The following is a 19605-nucleotide window of genomic DNA, read 5'->3' as shown; positions in this document are numbered from 1 at the left end:
TATCCCAAAGAATGTTCCTGGATATTGAATCAAAGACTTGTTTGAAATCGAGGAAAGCAACATAGAGGCATGTTTTCTTTTCGTACGTATATTTTTGTATAAAGTGATGTAGGACCAAAATGTGATCTACTGTTGATCTCCCCTCTCTGAAACCTGCCTGTCATGAATTGCACCTTCTGTCTCTATCCAATCTTGCAGTTGAAAATTTAAGTTATAACTTATTTCCACATTTTAAAAAAGTAAGACTGAAGTGGGGTTTTACCTCATAATAGCAATATAAAATGTGGCAAAATGTTTAGCTGCATAAAACATTATGGACCAGATCTAGCCTGTAATGGGCTATTCTTGCCTTACGAAACATACATTTTAAAAAAGAACAATGCCTAGTGATAGTCTATCATAGTTGTGTCCCACTGAATTCGACATGGGTTACTCCCAGTTAAGTAAATAGAGGGATTCATTTTTAACTATCATCTAGAACAGTGTTTCTTAAACTTTTTTCTCTCAGGACCCCTTCCCATGTTTAAAAATTATGGAGGATCCCAAAAGAGCTTTTGTTTGTATGGGTTATATTTACTAATATTTTCTGTATTAAAAATTGATGCATTAGCTGCTGCTACTGCTTCTCACGATTTTTAGAAGGGATTTTAATATTGTATTATTTTTCAACATAGGCTGGCAAATAATTTGGATCTCTGAGACCTAGGGATCCTAGGACCACACTTTAAGAACACTGATCTAGAACAAGTTCCAAATCTTGTTCTCTTTTTTCTTTGCCTCTCCATGAGTTGTCAAGTATCTTTTTTCCCCCAAGCCTTTAATTCACTATTTGAAAGAAGAGAAAAAAACCCAATGAAGGACATTTTATTTGTAACATTTTCTTTATTATTTGCTCTCAGATAAAAACATTACAGTTCAGAAAACACTACACAAAATAAATCCATTGTGATTGTAAAGTGCATTTTTCAGTTGTGTAAAAAATATACTATATTTAAGAACATGCAAGGCACCCTGAAGCAAAAAAAAAAAAAAGGACTATTCCTCATTACATTCATACAGGCAAGAGAAACAAGAAAGTCCAAGAAGTTGGCTTTAAAGTTTGGAAAGAAGACTGAAATAAAAGTGCATTTGTTATAGCCATTATGGTTTCGCATTTCACATTGCCGAGCAACTTTTTCTTTCTTTCTACTCACCTGTCACAATAAGCTAGATCTGTTAAATAATCCAATTATCAGGATTCACACATGCCTCCTCCATAAGCCAGGGTTTACAAACCACAATGGCTGTCCACAAAACAAACTAAGCCAAACCAAGCAAACTTAAGTATGACTTTGTGCAGGGGTGCACTACCTATAGTTAAAACGATTACTCCTGTTATTAAAATCCAATCAGAGGTACATTCAGTCCAAGCAGCTCAGGTTCTGCACCCTTGAGTTCAGCAAGTGGTGTGTGCCTGGCCTCTTTCCTCTCACCTGCACCCTTCAGCGTGGCCTATTCTTGTCCTTGCCCTTTTGGCATGATGTTCAAGACTTTAACCTACTTTCTTGGAAACCTTTAGAATAGTTTTACGTACTATCAGAGGAAGCCATTTCATTCCAGCATAAGGCCTTTGGAAGGCTGAGTTAAGGGATACATGGCATCCAGACCTTTGGACTGAAGCAGCCCAACTGGTTTGTGTCCAGTTTGTCTGGAGTTCTTCAGTCCAAGATTGTTGTTTGGGATGTTGCAGTCCTGCATCAAATCCCTAGACATGGTGGAAATATGAGGAATACAGAGGGATGGGCCACTTGAGTGGGATCGAGATTTATAAAGATGTGTAGTGTGGTCAAGGCCTACAGAAAGAAACCTCACTCTGGCTGCTAAATAGGGTCACATAATGGTCCTGATCAGAAGAATAAGGGTAATGCATTAAGTTACACCAGCTTGTTCTTTCCACTGACATTTTGATTCAACATGCAAGGCAGCTGTGAACAGTCCACATTTGCAATTTTATTGAGGGGTTGCATGTATGAATTTTTCCCATGAATGAATGGATTTTGCACATGGCTTTTGGGGATTATTTCTTGAATATACACAAGGAGTAAAACATTTCTTGTAACCTACAGCAACCTTCCCACTTGCAATCCCAAGCTTGTATTTTAAAGTACTTTTCTACTCTCTAAGTACAAATTTACACATCAGCCTTCTACCCTCTCGGGCCCTCCCAGACCCATGTACAACCATCCCATCATCTCCTGCAGCATCTGGAGGCCTTCAGGAAGGGTAAGGTTATGATATATATTTCTTCTGAACTTACACAGTGCTGCGTTCGGTGGCTTTACTTCCAACCGGTTCTAAAAATCTTCTTGCTACTTCTTCCCTTAAGAGCTCTAAAGGCAGTTAATGTATGCATTTTATTACGAGTTGTCCCTCAGGAAAATAAATGATTTCTTTTATCACATTAAGCTCCCAACAAACAACTAGAGGATTTAGTTAGATCACTTTTCCTTCACAGAAAGAATCAGTCCCGAAATCCTTTTTCTCAGAATAAACCCCATTGCTAAAGAAATCAGGCTCTCACTTTTCAAATGGCAGTGGGGAAGGATGCAGGTACGAGAAGCCAAGTCACCTCTTTGTACGGATCCAGCTTTATCATATAGGCTTGCAGCTGCTGATCACACCCTCGGAAGGGGTCTTTATTTTTAAAGCACCAATATCTAAGACCAATTGGGTGTTTGTGCTGAAGTTTCTAATAAGCAGCTACTTAACAGCTCTAGTGCCAAGTATTTTTTCAGGTTGAACGCACACAAATGAAATGACAGGACCCGTTACAGGGAGATAAGGAAATGCTGGGTTTTCATATTTCCGTAAGAAATGAGCTGTGGCATGCTGGTAGACTTTCCCATTTTTAACCACAAGCTAATATTCTAGGGCAAGGCTCTTGTATCACGCTAAGTGATCAAGCTTGGTCATTGCTGCTCTTCCAAAATTGCCTAGGGGCCTGCATGAACCCCTTTCCAAGTCAAGATTCTTCAGACTGAACAGGGAACACAAAGAATTAATCTAAGCATTAGGTACTAAGTGTAAAATCCTCAGGTTATACTTCCGCTTCACTTAAAGCAAAACTATTTATGGGGCTACTTATTCTATCACCGCTATTGAGTGGAACCCAAACAACTGACTTGCTTTAAGGCTGAGCTATGAAACTCTCCTATGTTTCAGCTGTCAAGAGTAATTTCACTGTTTTGTTATAGACACCACAACCAAGCGCTGAAATGGGTCAACTTTCTAATCAGTTGGATTTATAATCCAAGGTGGAAAGTCTGAATGGCTTTCTTTAGTATTAAACAAGAACCAGAGAGGGATTGGCCTCCAATTAATGAAAAAACATTGCGATCACCTGTAGTTTACTATCTGCCAATAGGGGAAAATATTTTAGAAAAGGAACAGTGATGAGTTTGTGAAGATGAAGCAACATTTTTGGATTGTTTTGCTCTGCATACAAGGAATGATTTACCATTTTTGGTTAACCATCTTTCCCTCTCAACTCTACCAGATAGGAAGTTGTTATTCCAGCTAAACAACCTGGTATCAGACCTGCCCATTACCAAAACAAGAGACCAGGATTTCTGTCAAAAGACAGGGCCGTCCAGCCCATAGCTCAGACAGAAGGAAGTGATATGAATTTGAAGACTGATTTCATTATAAAAAGGACTCATGTTTGATACACAGCAGTCACTGGAATTCATTCATAATGGCTTTTAGCTTTTCTATAATAAAGCTACTTAACAAAAGTTCCTGGATTCTTGTAGGCCTGTTTAATTGGTTCTAAGTCCAGCCTGCTGAGAACAGCCTGACACAGAGTTTAATATGCCTAGAGAGGCCAAGCATTCTTGCATCTGAATCCAAAGTATCTGTTCTACCACTGAGCTAAAATGCTCCTATAAGCACTGAGGAGGGCAATAGGAAACCAGACTTAGTGGGTATTCTTTATTTGACATTTATGTCAATAACATTCCATTTAAAGGCATTTTATAAAATTCATGAAACAAAATGGAATTTTAGACTGTTCTTTCCCCAGATGACTAATCCCAGCAGGCCCCAAAGAAACTATATTTAAATAAGATGGTGTCATGAACAGTTAACACTTAAAAACAATTTTATTCTTAACAGTCCACCGCCATTAATAAAGAAGCTGTCAAGGGAGATAAATAAAATCACCTATATAAAATCATCACTTATTGTGGAAGCTAAAATGCTACATCAGCCTTCTCCAACCTGGTCTTCTGGCCACTGGCTGTCCTGCCTGGGGATTATAGGAACTAAAGTCTAGCACACCTGGAGGGCACCAGGTTGGTTAAGGGTAGACCATATGACTGGGCTACAAAGGGCTCATCTGACTCAGCCACTGAAAGAAATGTACATATATGTTTAGGAAGAGAGATACAGGCAGAATGGTGAGTAAGCATCCTGGAATCTTCCCACAAACAAGGCAATTCCTAAAATGGAAGGAAGCAAAGGATCATCTGAGCTAAAATTATAGTCTTTTCCATGTGGGCGTCTTAGCTGCTCACAGATCGTACAATCTGATTAAGAGAGGAGGGGAAGACTGCCTAGCATATCCCTGCCTCTTGTTTCTCCTCAGAGAGTCAGCTGTATAGGGACGTGTGGCACGTTTGACTCCAGAACACAGAAAACTAACAAAGGGGAGAAAAATATGTTCTGCACAGCTCACAATACTGCAATCTATCTCACGGATGCACACGAACCAAACCGCCCGAACTACAGCAGCAAGTGCTGAATTGGATCTGCAGCAGCTGTGAGGACCATCTCCTTTTGTTTAAATTCAAGGGAAAATGAAGAGAGCATCTGCCCCAGAAACCTTTGCAGCCAGGAGTTCTTGCACGTCTCTTTGTTTCACTTTCTGTAATTACCAACTTGCAGTTCTTTTGGCCACCTGGACACGGCTGCAACCACCTCCCCCAAGAGGGTTTTCTCTCTGCCTCCTCATTCCTGTGCAGTAAATATATGCCAATGTCTCTGATTTAGTAATAAGGGCCAAGTTTTTCATATCCGGAATAGCTAGGCCATTCGGGAAATAAGCCATAAGAACACCGGGGGCTTCCAAACTGATCAAAGGCAATTCCAAAATCAGGCTCACCCTGAGGCTGTGAAATCTCCCGAGCCGATTTGAGTTCAGAGCATATGATCCGGTAATTCAACCCCTTGTTGCTATCCCAGTAGACTTTGCCATCACATTCATAACACACTGCAAACTCAATTCTTTCATGGGCTTGAACGCGCTCTGGCAAGCTAATATCAAAGGAGAATGTATCCTTATCAGAACCAGCATAGGTGTCCTTCATGTACTGGCACGGGTAATCTGTGAAGGTTTTCCAAGTGTCGAACGTCATCCGAATCTTGACGGCCTTCTCAAATGCAAGATTCCGGACTTTCACGGTACCCACAATAGCTTTATCTTTCAACACGCAGTTCTCAAGACAGACGCAGTCTGCCTGGAGGCGATTCCGGAAGTCCAAGTAATCTGCGGAAGGCTGTACAAAATCCAAGACAAAGTCGTCTCGATCCACTGTGGTCAGGCCCACAATATTGTCTATCAGTTCCGTGATGTTCAAGGGAATATCCACCGGGTCATCAAATTCTGAGAATACTTTCACTACCGTCAGAGCCAAGCCCCTGCTGTCAGCAAAAGAAACCCTTTTTTTCACCTGGCTCCTCTGCAGAGCTTGGACCTCTGCCCCCAGCTCGTTCAGCACAGGGCTGCTGTTGACATGGAGGCAGGGCCGCAAAGGCTTCTTGATCTTCGGGGCTATTTTGTAGGCAAAGCTTTCTCTCCGCAAAGGGGGTGCCCGCAGGTAGAACTGCATGGCTACATCTACTGCCATTCTGGGCTTTTGAGGAAAAGAGTCCAGGATTCTGGAGGAGGGGATAAACAAAAAATTAAGTAAGAGGGCCACATTGCACATTAAACAGTTACAAAGCCACATAGCAGGACACAGCCAGGCCAAATTCTCTGGTAAGTATACCTCTGAATTACATGTTTTGGCAAAGAAAAGCTCTCCATTTTCAGGCTTCATACTTTTAGTTGTCTAATTAAACATAAAATGGACTTTGCCAGGTATATAAGGGATCTTGCTTAATATCCTTGATAAAGACAATCAGATAAATTTCAGAAGTACAACAAGAAATGTGGACATACAACTCAAGTTTTTAGAATCAGGCTGTCTGGGAACAAAAAAGTTGGACTCACAAGCTGATATGTCTGCACTGATCTAGCAACCAAATGGCATGTTCACTTTTCAGAAGGGAATTACTCCATGGAGAGAGTGTGATTGTAGGGTTTGGCAACAGGAGAGGCAACTGATGGGTCAAAACTCTGTTTCATGTCATTTCACATGCCATCCTCCCAAATAAAGACTCAGAGTTCACATTTCTACTTGATCATGGCATTCTTATATCACATACTTCGTATCACAGACTCACACTGTCCCCACCATTACATCTAAATCCATCTCAGATACTCTACTGAAGAACATCTATCTTTCTTCTATCACATCTCACTTAAAGGCAACATAAACTGCATAACAGCCCATCTACCACACGCTCACCCAGTAACCCAGAAGGTGCTTGGTTGGAAGTGCATTCCAGTCTGAAGCATTTTGAACCGGTAGGTGTTCCAGGACCAACAGAGCACTAAAGCATGGACAGGCTTGCAGAGCTGAGTAAAACACAACTCCTGGAGGCTAAGGCTGCATTTCCTTTTACAGTAAGTTAGTACTGGAAACTTTCTTTCAGTGTGTAGAAACAGGAAACAGAATAAACTGCAGCAAGAAAAAGCTGCCCCAACCTCTTGAACTTAACTGGAGCAGAAGCCACAGCAGACGTGTGACTCAGATTTGCAGCTCAACAATATTGAGACATTTCAGGAATTTGCATTGATGTCACTATATCAGTGAATTTGGGTCACAGCCCTGCTGGATTCACTTCTGTGAAACTCTGCCAGGATCCAGGCATGAACAAGAAAAAGGGTTAAATTACTAATGTGAAGAAACACTGCCTACCAGGAAACTACCTATTTTTTAGATTTCTTGCAGTTCTGAATATTACATAGATTTGGCGATACTTGGCTCCAAATTACAAGCAGTGATCTTTCAACATTTGTCCAAGGTTCACCCAACCGTGACAAGTTCCAGCCTCTATAGAAAGTCAGTTTGCAAAAATAGAAGCCAACGTGTTTAAAAGAAAATGGGCAATTCAACTTGGTGCCAACCAGATGTTTTTGAATTACAGTTCCCATAATTCCTTGACACTGGTCCTGTTGCCTGAGCTGTTCGGAATTTAAGTCTGAAACACCTAAAGTGTATTAGTTTGCCTACCTTGATTTAGACAGTGAACTTGGACTGGAAGCAAGATTGAAGTCCTCACACAATTTTAAAAATCTAAATTACCCATATAGGGTGGCGTTTGCAAGAACAAGTTGGGAGGGCAGAATCACATATATCCTCTTTAACTTCTTGGACAGAAGATGAAATATAAATGTAATAAGCCAATAATAATTATACTATGAAGCATGGAACTCATGTCTAACTGTTACACAAGCCACATAAGCTTCAGATTTGATTGGGATTGCATAAGTGATTTATTGGCATTAAGAACTGTACCATCAATTCAGAGTTTATAACAGCAAAATTCAAAGTGCAGCCAAAAAATAAACAACAGTTTACAATTTTTCCCAAACTTGCATTTGGATTTAAAGGCTAACCCCATCTGCAAGGCCCTGGATTGAGGAAGACTGCCCAAGAGACTGCAATCAAAACAGTTTAAAATGAACAAATATAAGGCTAACAGTGACTAAGAGCCATCCATATGCAACAGATTTTTACATCACCCCAGCTATTTAATTCAAAATTGCTGAAATTACTGTAGAACATTTTGCAAATAGGAAAATTTCATCATTCATGAAACTTTGACTCATACACGTACAGGATCAGCCAACATATTAAACTACATATGACAAGTTCTAAGACTTCTTTTGGTAATGTCTGCTTTGTCTTCAGCTGTGTAAGGCAACTAGGACCTTAAAACCATTGGTTTTCACACAGGTTCTTAGGGAACCAAAGCAAGAGATACCTCCTTCTGTATGTTTGGAAACCGTTGCCTAAACAAACTATATTCTTGGAAGTGTTGCTGTTCCCAAGAAACTTTAAAGGCTTTTCACCATGAAGATCACTAACAGTGGACAAGGTGCTGAAAAGCCACTTGTACATCACAACATATGCAGTACAAGACGCAGAGCATTTTCCAGGCATTTTTTCTAATGAGTTTGCCCTTAAAGCATAGCATAGCAAAAGTGAGGAAGTTCAGTGCCACCTCCGTTCCATCTATATGGAACAACAGCCCAGCTTTTTCATAACTCACCAAAAATGAATGTAATGTTTGCTCAATTGAAAATCCTGGTGGTAACCATTTTAATTTGCTCAGAAAAGCCACCTGCTGCTTGACGTTAGGAAACACAGGTAAAAATTGAGCTCTTCTTTGATAAGAGTGCAGTCATTTCTGGTGAGATAAAAACCTGAAGGCTATGGCATCTGGAATCCAGTTTGACAGATGCTTCAAAAAGAAGCCAGTGGCATTCAGGGAAAGTGGCAGTGGTTAAAGCAGAAGGTTGTAAAAAGATAGAATTTTGGTCACTTAGTAACTTTCTCTAACGTATAATTACCTATTTCCAAACTAAACCATAGTAGCAAACACTTTTGCAATCATTTCCTGATATACTTCATTTTATATTGGAGTCTGCTGACCTAAGTCTTGGTGAGTTTTTGCTGCTAACAATCTCCAGAAGACTTTTGCTTTGGTTCATACATTCAAGGATTAAGTTACCTTTAATTACTCCTATTAAAACTAAAACAAAAACCACCCCTTTAAATGTCAGAGCAAGTCAGACCCACAAAAGCAAGCTAATAACAATATCCAATTTCAAAGCAAGATCACCCTGTCCAATAACGGAAACTGACCAAAACCATATTTTTCCACAGAATCTGTTACACAATAGCAGGAGCACGTTTTGAGGAAAAAATATGGTTGTTAAAAAAAAGAAGAGACCACATTTCTTTAAAAATATCCCTGACCTGACTTCCTCTGAAAAGTCATGTGTCTTTCAAAAAACAGTTTTGAAAGCCACTAAATTAAGATCAACTCCAACTCTCCAGTTTTACCAAAGCAAATGGTAATACAACAGGTTTAGCACATGACAGATTTCCTCCACTGCTGCCTGCCAGACATGATGGATTTCAGCTTCTATAATCTGTAGCCTACATGCCCTGTTTGGTGTGTCCACAGGAATCTGCCAAGCTACGGCTGAAACCAGAAAACTAGATTTAAATGGACTTTCAACCTCTTTTAAAACATTTCAAAACCTCTTTAAAACGCAGGCACTATTTAGCAGTGACTGTCATGTTCCAAATATTTCCAACAGGTGCACAAAAGCAGGTTTCAGACTTATTGGTTGTCTTTCCCTTTTGCTTCTATGCAAATGACAACAGATTTATGTCTCTTGTTTAAAAACGTATCTGGAAGCTTTTTACTCAATCTTTGATCCCCACCAGACTTCCCTTTATCTTGCCCGCACCACCCATTATAAAGCTTTCAACAGCTCTTCATGGGCTTTATTGTGAAAGAGCAGTTTTTCAATTTTTTATAACTTTAAAACTTAGGCAGTGCGGGTCATCTTCAGAGCCCTAAGTGTTAAATATATTTATCTGCCATGTCAAGGGTGGAAAACACAAAGCACCACCAACTCTGCTGAATTCTTCCTGGTATTTGTATGGGCCATGAAATGCTTACCCTTTTTCCATAATTATTTGCTGCAATCAAAAGGCCGGTTCTTGGAGATTATCTTCCCTTCCCCCAAAATGTAATAAAAATACTTGAGTTGCATGAAGAAAACCTATCCTAACAAGTTGAAATGGCCTTTTAAAAAATGGGAGGGGGTGATGAGAAGAAGGACTTCATGACCAGTAAGTTAGCCTGAAAGAATATAGATGATGGCCTGGAAACTTGCTAAAAGTATTAATTCAAAGAGTTAACTAAACATCCAATCCCAGGAATGCAAGTTGAAGAAATAATCACCTTGTAGCTCATAAAGCAGCAAGGTTATTCATACTTGCACATCATTGCTGACAAAGGCTAGCTCTTGCATCTTAGTATTCACCAACCAAGTATTTTCCAATCTGTGGACCAAATGTAGCCCCCAGCACACAATTTATAGCCCTCCAGCACCTTAAAACTGCACTGCTGAAATTCAGTAGGAAATACGTAGGTGATTTTCAGTGGTGCGATATTTGTGCTAATTCCCTCCAAAAGGAGGAGGGAGAAGGAACATTAGTCATCCATGAGGCAAATGGCATCATTTTTCAATCTAACTGCCCCCCCCATCGTACAACCCATAGTGGCCCCAGATCATTCCCTTAATTTGGCCATTTCGCTGCTGAATTTTATTTGCCAGATTCTAGGCCTATTTGACAGGGTTTTTAAGGTGGGAAATGGGCACAGTATGGCTTCCAGGGGCTTCCTCTTCTCACTCCCAGCCTTAAACCTCAGGAAAACCATGAAGAACAGGCCAAAACCCCGTGTTCCACCACATCCTGTGATGCCACCATCCTTCTGGAGATGTGATGTATAGCTCTTCAGCAAGCAGGTGTTTGTGTGTTAAGTTGCAGCCCTGACTCACAAAAAATTGCCCTTCCCTACATTTGAGCAGTATACATTGGTGGAAGACTCATTAACAACCTGCAATATGCAGATGATACAACTCTGCTTGCTGGAAATGAAGAAGAAGAACTGGGAAAATCTGCCATCAAAGACCTATCTGAAGTTTTCAGAAGACGTCAGTTTAAAAACAAAGGTGCGTCTGACTCACACCATGGTCTCCTCAACTGCCATTGGCGCTCCCAATCCCAAATGGCTTGCACCTTGGCAGGGTCCATTTCCACCCCAGCATCCGAGATTCTGTACCCCAAATAGTCCAGTTGTGTTTTGTGAAATTCACATTTAGAGAGCTTGGCATACAACTCTGCCTTCCGTAGTTTGCTGAGCACCTGTTTCACCAAACGCTCATGCTCTTCCATCGTTTCAGTGTAAATGAGCACATCATCCAAATACACCAAAACCCCCTTAAACAAATGATCATGTAATACCTCATAAATTAGCTGCATAAACACCCCAGGTGCCCCTGCCAACCCAAACGGCAACACCTTGTACTGGAAGGAGCCCAGCGGGCAATTGAAAGCAGTCTTCCATTCATCTCCTTCCCGTATACGGATACGGAAGTATGCCTCCCTCAAGTCCAGTTTAGAGAATATTTTCCCTTTGGACAGATGTGCCAGCATGTCTTTTAGGAGCGGTAATGGGTATTTATTTCGGACCGAGACCGCATTGAGCCCGCGGTAATCCATGCACAGTCTCAAAGTCCCATCCTTCTTGGCTCGGAACAAGACTGGAGTGCCCACCGGCGAATTAGCTGGCTCAATAAAACCCCTGGCTAGATTTTTGTCCACAAACTCCCGTAACATTGCCAGCTCCTTTTGCGTCATGGCATAGATTTTAGGTTTGGGCAGCTGCGCATTAGGGACCAATTCAATCGCACAGTCAGTTCTCCGGTGAGGGGGGAGTTGATCCGCCTCCTTTTCTCCAAAGACATCTGCAAAACTCTGGTATTGTTCCGGCAGGCCCTCCAGGGGGCTGGCCGCGAGATGCGGTGTCGCCGCCGCCGCCCTCCCCACCTCAGCCTGCGGGGCATCTTCTTCCATAGGAATTTGGTAGAACCCATCCCCAAATGTCAAAGTTCGGTGCACCCAGTTTATGTGTGGGTTTTGCTGGACCAACCAGGGCATCCCCAGAATGACCAACGGCCCTCCCACCAGTGCCACAATAAACGGCAGCCTTTCCCTCTGCAATGCCACCAAATCTGTAAAATGGGTGACTGGCTTCCCCCCCGCCGTAGAACCATCCAGCTGGGTAAAAATCATAGGGTGTTTTAGGGGGGACGTGGGTAATTCCAACGCATCCACCACGTCCGGGTGCATCAAGCAGCGGGAACACCCCGAATCGACCAACGCCCATGCTTCAACAGTTCGGGTGCGGGAGCCCAGCTTAACTTTCACTGCCAACGTAGGAAAGTTTCCACTCACTGAGGGGTAGTCGCACCCTCCCTCTTCCACCTGCCCAGCGGCGCCCTTTAGAGCAGGTGGCTGGCGTTTCCCACCAGCTGGAGCAGTTCGGGCTCCCCCTCCTCTCCGAAATACGGGACTCCTTCTTCTTCGCCCTCAGCTACAGCCGCCTTCATCTTTCTGGGGAAGGTGGGCGACTTCCCCGACGATCTCCCCTGGTGCTCCTCAGGCCTCCCTTTTGGGCATGCTGCCGCTTGGTGGCCCTCCTTCCCACATTGAAGGCACTGCCCTTTCGCGTAGCGGCTTTCCCTTTCCTCCTGCCACGCCGTTCTTCCTGCTCTGGCCGCGGTGCCCATGGGTTTGGCAGCTCTCATCATGGCCATTTGCTTGGGACCCCTCTTGCTTTGCGCAAACTTCGCGTGGGCCTGCTCCACATTCCCTGCTAGCTGTATCCAATCATATAGAGTGGTTGGGTCTGCCCTCCCCAAAGACCACCTCAACAATTCGGGTCGCAGACCATCCTTGAACATTTCTATCAGGGTTGTCTGCGACCAATCATCCACCTTGGCAGCTAAAGCTTGGAACTCTAAGGCGTAGTCTGCCACCGACCTTGATTCCTGGATTAACTCCCTCAGGGCCACTTTGGCTTTTTCTTTTGCCAACGGGTCAGCAAAATGTAACTTGAGCGCCCACAAGAACTCCTCGAAATCGGTCAATTCTAGGGCCTCCATCTCAGTCAATTGCACGAACCAATCAGCTGCCCTGCCTTCTAGCTTGGTGGCCACCGCATTTACCTTAGCCCTCTCCGAAGGAAACAGCGCCCCAAACTCCTCCATATAGCTCTTCGCATTTGTCAGGAAAAATGACAATTTCGTGGGGTCCCCATCAAACTTAACCGTAAACTCCCGGTATCTAGCGCCCAGCGGGCTCTTCTTCTTCTCCTTCTGCCCAGTCTTTCGCTTGGCACCCATCAACTTTTTGTCTGGGGGGGGGGGAATCCGAAATCCTGACTTTGGGATGTCTCTTCTCCCCCCTTTCCATTTTCCTTCCTCGGTCGTCCGAACGCCGTGGGGGCGATGGGGACGATCGTCTGGGGCTGCTGAATGGTGAACCCGCCCGATGTCTCCTCCGACCTTTCATCCTCGCCCCCGGGGAGGAGGGAGGAGAGGGGGACGACTGGCGGGAATGGTGCTCCCTTCTCTCCCCGACTGGGTCCCACAAAGCCAATGATATTTTCAGCACCATTGCCTCTAGGGATTGCAACCTGGCGTCCCACCCTTGTGCCTTCACAGGGGTTGCAGAGTCCTCCGACCCTCTTTCACCGGCCACAGTCACAGTCGGGGACAGCAGGTACCTCAGCTTCCAAGACGTCCTCGACGTCCCTGGTAGAGGTCCCTGCTCCTCATCCCACATCACCTGCTCGGTCAGCGCCTCGTCTGCCTTCTTCACCACCTTGGACTTCACAGTCTTTTTGATCGCAGGAATAGGACTCGACACCCCCGACAGATCCTCCGATTCTGGAGTGGGGCCTCTCCCACCTCCTCTAGCCGTGGAATCCGGCTCCCCAGCATCTGAGTACTCGCTCTCCCCCGAGTACGGAGTGGGCTCAGTCATTGCTAACTCTAGTTCCTCACAGATTGCTCTGGATAGAGGTTAGCGGTAAGGGTTTAAGATTCTCAGCTTTATGTAATGGTTGCCTAACCTAACAAAGCCAGACTCACAAGTGGGCTCTAGGAAATCTGGTTTATTGAAGGATTAGTATGCAAGTACAGAGAAAGCTGAGAATGAGCAAAAGCGCGCCAAATACAAATTAAGAACCCTCGGCTCAAAACGTAAGACCTCCCCCCACCCAGCCGTTCTAACCGCCCCCCCTCCCAGGTGCCAGTAACTGCCTTCACCAGTCCTGGGAAAGCGACCTTGAGCATTTGAGAAAACCCACACACATTCCATTCCCTCAACCAAGAGATAACAGTCTGGGCTAAGGCAGCCTCCCTTTCCTGCAAATCAACCACGCAATTAACAACTGACATGTGAAGTGTTACGATGTACCAGGCACATTGAAACAGTGAACATGACAATAACTCTAGACATCAGTACCAACATATTCAAAGTAAAGGGTGCTGCCAATAGATAACACAAAGGGGCAAACACACTCACTCTTGCTATTGGCTCCTATTCTGGGTCTATTTCTTCTTTTTTATGACATTAGTTTCTTCACTATTTACAGGCACAGCAGAGGACCTCTCTAGAATAGTCCCTGACATATTTTAACAAGTTAATTCAATTTACTGGTAGTCCTTGGCTTACGTCCATTAGTTCAGCAATCGTTCAAAATTACGGCAGCGCTGAAAAAATGGATGTGTGACAGGTCCTCAAAGTTCTGGGCATTGCAGCACCCCAGCGGTCACATGATTGTGATCCAGGCACTTGTGTGCCTGGCTCGCGATTATGATGTTGCCAGGAGCCGCAGTCATGTGATTGCCATTTGTGACCTTCCCTGCCAGCTTCCCATAAGCAAACTCAATGGGAAGCTGGCAGGGAAGGTCACGGGTTGCTGTGGTAAGTCCCTCCTGCTTTTTCTCCTGCATGGAGCACTCCCCTGCCCACATGCAGCCTTTTCTGGCCCTTCCAGGCCCTCCCCCAGCCTCCTGTAAGTCCTACATGGGCACTCCCCCAGCCACCCCCACCCCCACCCCCCATGCTCCTTACCTGGGACTCCCAGCACTTCCCACTTAACAACCCATATGTCTTGGGGTTATGACAGCAACCAGGACTGCCCGGGATTGCCATTGCTAAGCTATGTGGTCACGTGCCATCGCACTTTATGACCGCATTGTTTAGCAACAGCAATCCTGGTCCCAATTGCAGTTATAACCCAAGGACTATTTTTTCAATTGCATGTATTTTCATACACGGATCTTTCATATTGCAGAAGACATTAAATTCCATCAAGACCAGCCCCTTTGGTCAATTTAGCACATTTGGAATTTTGAAAACATACTAGGGATATCCATAAAATGTCACCAGATGAACCTGGTGAGAAAACTCCCTTATATCCTTTAGCCTTCCAGAATGCTTTGCATAATCTCAACTTATCTTCATCTTTTTTTTTTCCTGGATAAAAAGTCACATTTGCAAACAAAGGTGCAATTGCACACCATCTTCTAAGAACTTCTCTAGAATTTATATCGGAGCCAATAGCTTTCATGAAATTAAACATCAAAACTTTGGAAGTCCTTAATCCAACTATATTCTGCACCTGTTAAGACCTAATCTGCAAGTCTAAGGGTTTGCCTCACTCCATCTAAGCAGTACAGACAGGGCTCGAAGATATTTTTTTCTGACTTTTGAACATCTTTATTTTTTATTCAAATTTATATAGCTGCCCATCTCATATATATGACTCTAGGCTTACAAACAGTGAAACAGGTATCTTGCCTGATAAAGAATTCTAAGAAATATGAGTATTACAGTAGTAAAAAATAAAAGATTTATATGATCTCAAGAGAAACCAGAACCCTCGATGATAAAACTTGCCACTTCATTCACTTGACCCAATGAAAGCATTGTTTTCATATCTTTTATATCTCAAAATATAAGCAGCAACCCAGCCTTTTGTTTTAAATGAAAAGGAACTCTAAACAATCTAATCAAATCAGAAAAAACATGAAGGTAATGCTGGGCATATTAATGCACTTTGGGGTCATATCGAGAATCTAATAAAATCCTAACAAACATGAAAATACCCTTATTAAGCAGCCACATTTGCAGCTGCTCTTCTTCCAAATAGCTCTGGGCAACGTATACTTTATACTTTTAACTATTCTGTGAATTAGACCAGTTAGAAAAGGTACAGTGCCATGACTGTAGGTGATCCAGTGAACCTACAGCTAATCAATAATTTGAATTTAGCTCATCCAGAATAGATTTACTCTTACCAACTATATAAGCCTTCCCCTATATATTCCATTATACTCTTATTTCCAGCTAACGTATCCTGGGGAAGGCTATACTAACCATGCTAGATTAGATGTCTCCCATAATTCCTTCCAACTGAGATGATTCCTGACTCAGCAGGTACCAGTGACTCAGTGACCCAGTCTCCTGACGTAAAAGCGCTGTCTTATCTCACTCTTCCACCTGATATATAAATGCTGTGTCCACATATGTCACTCCTATGAAGATCTGACTGCACATTATACAGTGGTCTAATTCCTATATTAATTCCTATCTGTCTTGCCACCTGGGTATTTTTGAGACCCTCTGTTCTGGGTACAATTTGCTCATCCAATGTGTTCAAAGAATGCATTCTGAAAGGGGGTTGAAGTGGGCACTCTCTATGGTGGCACCTCTCCTGTGGAACAGCTTGCCCCCTGAGACAAGAGCAGATTCTGGGGACTGGTTAACACCCTACTATTCCAGAAAGTGTTGAGGGACTGCCAAGACCAACCTGGTGTCATGAATGAAACCTGATGTAGGATATTATGGTATTGTATTACTTGTGCAATCTTTGTACTTTTATTATGGTTATTTACTAAATATATTATTGAACTGTAAACCACTTAGAACTGACTGCAACTGAGGCATCATTAAGTCTCAAAAATAAATAAAAATAATTAATTTATGCCACAGCACTCTTCTCATGCCCTCCTCCACTATATGAATTAGAACCTCATTAATTCCCAACACTCAAGGGGATGTTTTATTTCATCTGGAAGTACTGTATTTCAATACTTTCATTCTCATTTAAATGTAAATTAAATAACTTCCTGTCCTTATATTTTGTCCTGGCCTCATCAACCTCTTGTGTTTCTGGCTCCCAGAATACTACTCAAAAGCCTAGAGTGGCCTCTGACTTAAAAAAAAATTGCACACCCCAAGTTTATGCAATTTAAGTCATTATGCTGACCTTGAAGCAGAGAGGAGAATATCAAGTTACTTAGGCCATTGTTGACCTAAGAACTGCTTTTGCAGATCAAGGTAAATAAGTAAGCAAAGTTATAAAGGTTATAGAAATAACTCTGACAAAATGTATCAACGTGCCTGGCTTGGCCCCTTTATAATATGAGAATGAATGAAAACATGAGCAGACAATGGAATTTATGGTCAACTGGATAAAGCTGACTCTTAGTATGGAAATTTAACATTTTGTAATGACAGCATCCACTCCTAATTATGCAATCTCAGCTAAATTACCAGTCTTGTTTAAAATTAAATATTTATCTTATCGATATTTACTAAAAATAGTTCACTGATTAGATCAGGTATGATATTTTGGGACATGGCAGGGGCTCACACAGTTAGTCATCCTTCTACTAATATAAACAAAGTCAGCAGCAGAAACACTACACTCCTGGATATTTGAAGGAAGGATCTGTAATGTCAGGTGTCACCCTGCTATACCATATTCATAATATAGAAGGGCAGACTGATCCTATACATGGTATGCAAACAGAAAATACATCTTCACTGTTCAGAGAATACAGCCATATGCTAGTTTAAGGACTATGGATATCTGACAGCACCTCAATCAACAATTCTCAAAATTCCCTGAAGCGATTTAAATATATCAAGATATATAGTAGGATATACAGAAAGATATAGGTTGTAAGCCTACAGAAATATATCTATTTACCTGGGAGTAAATCTCATTGATTTCTTATGGTAGAATAGACTGCAGTAGATTGCAGTATAAGTGATCTTGGACAAAGAAGAAAAGGAACTTTGAAAAGGATCCTCCTGCTTCTTAACAAAAAGTTATGTTTGACATACCTCATAGGGGCAAGGGAAGTGAACTGGATAGCTGTTTCAAGCTGCGAGGCAGAAGACAGAGGTGCACCAGAATTTCACATCCTGCAGGCATTGCAAATTCATCCCCTAAAACAAGATGATATGGTGGGTGAATACATCTGGATTCATATCAGTCCCTCCCATTTTTACATGCATGCCAAAGGAAACTATCTTCAAAGCTCTAAGAAAGAAAGATCTAGACCAAGAAACTCCTCCATTTTCCTCAGACATTTCACACCTTTTTCTGGAAGAAACTGCCTGAAAGACACCAGGCTCAGTCCCCAACTAAACATCTGCATAAGTGAGCCCCATTCATTTCAGCTGGCCCTGTTGCTGAACTCTTAAAACCCATAAAATCGAAGATTAGAAGGTCAATACCCTTGCAACAGTAAAGAAGTAGTGTTAATCCTCATGGCTGAATTGATATCAATTTGCACCTTAAAGCCCCTTTGCTATTTGCATGACTTTCAAAGAGAAGCTCGGGGAAAACATTCCATCGGACCCCTCCACAAACACCAGATCCATCATTCACAACCCCGAATGAATTTTATAGCTTGCTCTGAGCGTCCGCATAAGGCAAGTGTTGCCAAATGGGGCCATCGTTCGTCCACCGAGGAATTCCAAGATGCAGCCCAGACCCCACGAGCCGCACCTTGTCCGGTCGCTTTGATTCAGCGGCCGGCGCTTTTAATCCCCCGGAGAAACTAGTTCACCGCGTCCCTTTTTTTCAACGTTCCCATCCAAGCAGGAAAAAATAAAGGCGAGGGGGGAAATGAAAGTATCAGAAAGCTTCTTCCCGAACTATTTCGCAGCAACCAGATGCAGAAAGCAGCATTTACCAAAATACCTGGGTGAGCTACTTGCGAACCTCAAGCTGTTTCGCTTCCAAGGCGATTCATTCCGATTGCACCACTTTTAATTACGCTTGCTTCTATTAGATCGTAGCTCGTTCCTAAGATCGTAGCCCGTTCCTATTATGTTCATATGGACGTCAGACTCTTTTTCGCACGCTCCCGCGCACACCCACCAACCAGGTAAGGAGGCTCAGGAACACGGAAGCCCAATTACGCTAACCCGGATATAAGATTACTGCTTTGGGTACATTATCTAGCTAAGTATCAATTTATATTTCTTCTATGGCTCATTCTGCAGCCAACCTCGGAAGCAAATATGAAGCAATGACCGGCTCAGCTCCCCTCGAAGCAAGGATACTAAAGGTTAAGTTTTCCTCAACTCCCACTTCATACCTGGGAAATTTCAGGATGCCTAAAGCGCACATCAAGGTCTCCGATTTTTTTTCTTCCCCCCACAGAGCAGCGTTTAGAGCCGTCCAACTGAGAGTTGTATTGTGTGTGGAGCGAGCGGTACAGCAATTGCTAAAGATGATCTGTTCCACCCTAGCACACCAATTCCTCCTGGGTCACCGCGCTCCCGTCCCACCTCCGATCTCATTACAGGACTTGTGAAGAACGCTTGTTACCTCGCGAACGCTCCTGCAGGGGTGTAAGCTGCGCGGTAGCCAATGAGCGCGCTCTGACCCTTCAGTGCCAACCAATGGCGGCGGAGCTTCCCCGTGGAAGAGCAGGAGGCTAGCACGTGAACGCCAGGCTGGCGAAGGGGGAGTGACTGCGATTCCAGTAAGCGAGAC

General features: G+C 43.1%; 1 protein-coding gene across 3 annotated transcripts; it reads right to left on the bottom strand.

Annotated features, from left to right (window-relative positions):
* Positions 1–860: 860 nt before the first annotated feature.
* PPP1R3B (protein phosphatase 1 regulatory subunit 3B) lies at positions 861–19403 on the bottom strand. 3 transcript variants are annotated; one of them, XM_063294740.1, is made up of 3 exons: positions 19205–19403; positions 17940–18044; positions 861–5916 (listed from the first exon to the last, which is right to left on the bottom strand). In XM_063294740.1, exons 2-3 carry the CDS (start codon positions 17942–17944, stop codon positions 5025–5027), a joined length of 897 nt encoding a protein of 298 aa, XP_063150810.1. In that variant the 5' UTR covers positions 17945–18044; positions 19205–19403; the 3' UTR covers positions 861–5024. The 3 variants fall into 3 exon arrangements, with proteins under 3 accessions (XP_063150810.1, XP_063150811.1, XP_063150809.1); XM_063294741.1 differs by lacking the exon at positions 19205–19403 and adding an exon at positions 18826–19177; XM_063294739.1 differs by lacking the exons at positions 17940–18044; positions 19205–19403 and adding an exon at positions 6609–6768.
* Between the last annotated feature and the right edge of the window lie 202 nt (positions 19404–19605).

This window comes from Candoia aspera, chromosome 2 (genome assembly GCF_035149785.1).
Source record: "Candoia aspera isolate rCanAsp1 chromosome 2, rCanAsp1.hap2, whole genome shotgun sequence".
Taxonomy (NCBI): domain Eukaryota; kingdom Metazoa; phylum Chordata; class Lepidosauria; order Squamata; family Boidae; genus Candoia; species Candoia aspera.
The sequence above is the reverse complement of the archived record's forward strand: the minus strand, read 5'-3'. Positions and strand labels throughout refer to the sequence as shown.